General features: G+C 50.8%; 2 protein-coding genes across 2 annotated transcripts in view; both read right to left on the bottom strand.

The window, feature by feature from the left end:
• Positions 1 to 1,896: 1,896 nt before the first annotated feature.
• On the bottom strand, positions 1,897 to 2,722 carry VDBG_06385 (predicted protein; the record flags this gene model as incomplete). Its single annotated transcript, XM_003003896.1, has 1 exon — positions 1,897 to 2,722. One exon carries the CDS (start codon positions 2,517 to 2,519, stop codon positions 1,911 to 1,913), a length of 609 nt encoding a protein of 202 aa, XP_003003942.1.
• Positions 2,723 to 3,329: 607 nt separating this feature from the next.
• VDBG_06384 (C6 zinc finger domain-containing protein) overlaps positions 3,330 to 5,530 on the bottom strand; it is a gene marked incomplete at both ends in the record, with an annotated part of 3,380 nt that continues 1,179 nt past the window's right edge. The window contains 4 exons of the mRNA XM_003003895.1: positions 3,330 to 3,615; positions 3,691 to 3,844; positions 4,112 to 4,454; positions 4,504 to 5,290. Of these exons, the coding sequence (XP_003003941.1) occupies positions 3,330 to 3,615; positions 3,691 to 3,844; positions 4,112 to 4,454; positions 4,504 to 5,290 (1,570 nt within the window). The remainder of the gene's footprint in view (positions 3,616 to 3,690; positions 3,845 to 4,111; positions 4,455 to 4,503; positions 5,291 to 5,530) is intronic.

Here is a 5,530-nt window from a genome sequence, read left to right as displayed (position 1 = left end):
ACTCACGGGCGGCTCTTTGTAGTTCGCATAAAAGTATACCCTGCTCCTTGGGGTTCGAGTTCCAACCTTCAACGCCGCCGAATTCCCAGAGCCTGTCTCGATGATGGCCCAAGTATGCCGAACTGAAAAGCCCGACAGCTGTGACGGAAATGCAAAAGTCGATAACGAGGACTAGCCTGTCGCTAACAGTGGCTTTCAAGGTCGCATGCATGGCCGTTATAATATGAGAAGACGAGTTGCAAGCCACTGCAAGATTCGGCCCTTTGTCACCTGAATCACCGCTTATTTAGTCGATATACTTCTTCGGCATACTGAGACCAGTGTTGTTGCGGCCAAGGCCAAAGAAATTATCAGTTCGTTCTAAACTTGCTCATACTGCCGCAGTTTTGCGGCAAGGTGGCATGACAATGTGACGTCTGGGCGGGGAACGAAATACCCCTCCCCTATTCGTGCAAAACACTACCTTGAAGAGCGATTGATTTGTAAACGGGGGCCGGCTGGTGGGCTGGCAATGCAGCCTGGCATGTCGTTGCAGGCACCCGTTCCAAGCGGCACACATGGATCACGACCTCAGTGACAAAATTAAGGGAGATAAGAGAACGTTATGACGTTGGAACAAATGTGGGAGTTCTGTTTCACAAGCGCATCAATGATTTCATGTTACGTGCAGAAGCTAATACGACTTTCCAGATATGGGTTATAATTGCATCTTGAAGGCTCGGAGACGAACCCGGTTTCCGAGTCAGCGACCGCCACTGAGCGGCTTCCCATTGCACGTTTCATGATGAATCTGAAGCTGCTGCTTCACCGCTCACGCTGTAGGAGGCTTGAGAGAAATACTTTCTTGATACAGGTCTGGAGTCTATCTTGAGCAAGTATGCGCTCATTGACCCCGCGGGTGTAGGTTCGGGTTGGGTATGCGGCTTGAGCATCAGTGTCAAGGCTCCAAGATCAAATAAGGCATCAAAATCACTTGATTTGGTTTTCATGTACTCTCCGACCATTTGTCTATGAATGAATTGGAGTGACGAACCCTGACCATAACTCGAGCCCGATTGCCAGCAGTCAAGCCTTTTCGCATCACTCCAGGCATCGACCCATTCAGTCATGATGATGGCGCGATCAAACGTTACACCGAAATGTCTGTTCCAGACTCCTCAACGACGGTGCACTCACAACAGTCGCCCAGGTTGCCAGACCCAGTCCAGTCGAAGTCACCACATTGATGCCGCGTGGCCGAAGCATCCGACGCCATCACCACACCAGATATTAGGGGTTAGGCCCGGCCAAACTTACTCAAAGAGGCAATTCCATCGGCTAGTCAAACTGTACCATCCCGATCTTTCACGGCGCTCACGGAAGCAAGACCGGTGTTCCGTATGAAACCCGGATCGAGCGCTATCATCTCCTCATCCGGGCAAATGAGATTCTTTCCAATCCAGAGAAACGTCTGCTTTTCGAGATGCACGGTCTAGGCTGGGCACGACCCAAGGCAGAGCTGGACGTCTCGCCGCGCTCGAAATATGAGTCTTACCACCATACCTCCAATGATTCGTCATTCGCGGAGTCTAACATGGGCTCCCAATACTCGGTCTATGCATCAAACACAGTGATTGCTGTAGTTCTTCTTGCGATGGCCATGGCCGGCGCAGTCATACAACTCGAGCGGGCTCGCATCGCTCGGTTGAATTTCCAGGCGCAAGACCTCGCCATCCAGGAAGCAATCGCCAGGGATTTGCAGGGCTTCGCAGTTCAACTGGAGGGAAAGCCAAAAGAGTTGCGCGTCTTGGAATTTCTGGCACGTAGAGAGCTCAACAGCTGGTCGGCACGGTGTAGAAAAGCCGGGGGCCTCGTTGTCGACGAGGATATTTGCCGTCACTGATCATGAGTATAACCGATGAACGCGAATATCAATGTTTTACCGGACCACCAGTCGGTGATGATCTACAGCCGATAGACTTTCCTCCATCCCGTGCTTTCCCAAGATTTCTCTCCGCATCCACCCGATCCTTTCGTTCCCGTTCAAGAAGGTTCTCTAGTACTTCACATTTGGACTTGTATGCCTGCAATTCAAGCTCAAGGTTGTGGACACGCTCCTGACGTCCGGCCTCGTCCTTTTCATGTACGTCCTTGACATGTCGAAGACGTTCTTCCAAATCGCCCACGCGAGCGGCTCGCCGCTCCCGAGATGCTCTGGGAACTGACGAATTGTTGCTCTTCCGCTTTGGCTCCGTGGTATTAGCCTCGTCTTCCGGAGCTGAATCATCATGGTCGCGCTGTTCGACTGGCGCATCGAGTGCACCAGGATGGCCCGAGTATGTGACCAAGCCCTCGGAAGAAGTCTTGTGTACAAATTCGTGCGTTGTACCACCATGGACATGTCGCGGCGGCGGTAGCCCATATAGAGATGCATGCGCCAGTTGAGGTGTGAAGGGAAATTGCTGAGCAAGAGATGGCAGCACCATTTCCGGTTCCATTCCCCTGGCGTACCTGGGCTGAATGCGGCCCGAGTCGTTCATCGTCGAAGTTGAAGGCCGGCAGTCCTGGTGCTCAAATCCCAATTGTTCTTCGTGGCGCCCTCTGAGCTAGGCAAAAAGGCATGACGGACATGTTACGACATGCGTGCGACCGCTGACCGATTCTCGGTTTTCGAGTCGAAAATGGGAGATGGAAACGGTCTATAGGTCGGAGTGGACAGAGATTGTGTCTTAGTACTTGGACTACCAGCTATGGGGGGTGTGGCGGCTGACATGGGGCGTGAGCTGCACTTAAGCTTCATGTACAGTCTCCCATGGATACATCTGGCCAATTGGATCCCCTCGAGTGTTTGATTTGTAACGGCGGGCACATCCAAGCTCATCCGCGGCGGTAGACGATCTTGTCAGTGGCTCAAACAGTGCGTGATGAGGGGGTTTGAGCAGGTTAAGCTGTGCATAGATCCACAGGGAATGTGCGCAACACCAAGCCGCACGACGAATCCGAGCTGTGTACCATGTCTGAGTTGTGCGCAAAGCACACCAGGCAGTGGCAATGTACAGCTTTCCGTATCTCGGGTCATAGGCTTCCAAGCAAAGGGTGGCATAGCCTCTCTTTTGGCTATCGCTGGGCGCTGTTTCGTTCGCTAATTGACCTTGACGGCCTAACACGCCACGTAGCATTAGATCTCGTACTGCCAAATCAAATTTGGCAAATTTGAGCGTATGCTCACGATTATGACTGAATTCTGACGATTGACAATTCCTACTTGATTGATCACCTTGATATCTCAGAAGCTTGGGTTTTCGCACTCGGAATCGACAAAATTGGAGTGCTGCAACACTGTCTTCATATCAACTCGATGTCTCGATGCCTTCCACTGAAGCCGGGCTCTCTCCCGATTTCTTAGCCTTCCAGATGGCAGAATTACCAAGCCTGAACAGTTCCATGATGAAATCGCTGAGTTCTTGCAAATAAATGGTCTCGTCGTAAGACAACCTCCGCAATGGTATGCTCTGGATGGTCTCAATTGCTTCGATCAAGATCTTCAGATCATTTTGAGGTCCTGGACTTAGGGGATGAATGAGGACATTGACAAATATTGCCATAGCGGCTATTGGGACGTAGAATGAGATATGTCTAGTGACCCTTGTTAGTAATCTCAATCTCGTGCCATCGTGCCTCATGAGGTGCAAGAAGTTTGATTGATCGTACCCGAATGCCCCTTCTTCTAAAACATCGACAGATGCCTTGAGGAATATTAGAGTCGAGCGGCCGGCTTCCAGCGAGATGTCAACACTGGAGTGTACAACCTTGTGGAGGTCTTCGGGTAGACTCTCGTCTCCTTTAGCAGTACCAGACCTCCGAACTGATGTGTGTATCATCACTAGAGTGTAGTGATAGTCTAGTTGCAAGTTGATGTATTGTGCAATTTGTGACATGCTCGCGTGGGGTCGAAGAAGTGTGCGGCTTGATGGAACAGAAAGTCGTGGCCGCAGAGTACCAGGTACAGAAACCCTCCACTGCTCAAGTTCGTCGTCTAACTGACGAATATGCACCAAAAGCTGACTATCGGGCATCCCAAAAGCTGCGCAGAATAGAGCAGGCGGCATGTTTCTCCTTGATCACGCCTAACGGGGATCGGAAGGCAGGCGAAATGTGGACTCCATCATCAGGTGAATATCCTGGTTTTCTGCTGAGTCTGATGTTTCGAGCCCCTTTGGCAGAGATATGTCGCAGTAGGTTTCAGTCAGAAGCGGAGGTCGACCTGATCGAAATGAGACATCTTTATCTGCCAGGTAACACAGCCAGAAGAGTTCTCTGATGTAATGACAGCGTTGTTCATCGAGAACATCGTCGATACGTGCGTACATAGCAGGATGACTGTGATGGCCACCGAGGTCGCATACTATACGACAAGCGTGCAGGTGCAGGGAGCTGTAACTTCTCCATTGACCCGATGATGATCGATAGGCTTGCTGCGATTGAATCAGTTGATGGAGTTTTGTAGATACCAAGCTGACCTACAACAAGAAGTATTGCTTGAAGCGTTTCTATACAAGACTCCTCAATGACGATGCTGAGGAGGGTTTGTGCTCTAGTGGCACACATTTCGCCGTCTAGATACAAAGGAGAGTACCATGCAGGTTTCATTCGTCGTGAGATGGCATGGAGAGCCCATACACATGCCTTGGCTGAAAGGGAAGATCGTGCAGCGATTTTGTCCTTGAGAGGGTTGTACGCTTTTGTAACGGTTTCGTGGAGAAACGTATCATCGAGGACTGGAAAGCTGTATCGAAAATATGATGCATAGACAGTGCGAATGGCCTCCTCGGTAGTGGACTTACTCGGTAGCTCGTTAGGTTGCCGGCTATCGATATCTGATCCTGCTCTGGATGCAGACTTCGGTACGGTATGAGCATGGCCATTGAATGCCAAGAATGTTTTCAAGAGAACCTCATGTCCAGTTCTTGACGACATCCATCGTCTACCCCTCTCGGACAAAATCGGCAAGCCTCTGAAGTACCAGTTATTCCCCAAATTCTGTACGCGGGATGAGAGTGGCTGCGGTTCGGCAGCCACATCTTCTGTCACAACGGGCGGTGTTGGGAAGCCGGACGCACAGGAGAGGACGGTATTGTTGGATGAGTAATGGGAATGCGGCGATCCGACTTGCTCGGTTCCAGGAGATGTGATGCTAACGTCGCTTCGAGGGGTCGTAATTTGTGGTAGACCATGGGTGTTTTGTTGAACTAAATCACCCTCTAGTTGTTGAATTCGACGCTGAAGCTCTCGAATTGCATTCGACGTAGCCCTGTTTCACACACATAATGAGCTTTGTGAGTAGGGCCATGCAGAGAACTGCCCAAGACATACGGATCCTGTTTTTTGCACTGCGATTCCCTTTCGAATGCGCAGGCAATGTTCTGGTGCCTGCACCAGTTGCAAGGCACGCCTGATCTGAGGATGGCACATTGGATCTTGGGAAACAGTTCCGCCATTAGCGAGCTCCACTATCTGAGGCAGCGACAACAGGTGATAGTTGCACCTTTCT

Source organism: Verticillium alfalfae, genomic scaffold (genome assembly GCF_000150825.1).
Source record: "Verticillium alfalfae VaMs.102 supercont1.7 genomic scaffold, whole genome shotgun sequence".
Classification (NCBI taxonomy): Eukaryota; Fungi; Ascomycota; class Sordariomycetes; order Glomerellales; family Plectosphaerellaceae; genus Verticillium; species Verticillium alfalfae.
This window is presented reverse-complemented; position numbering and strand designations above follow the sequence as displayed.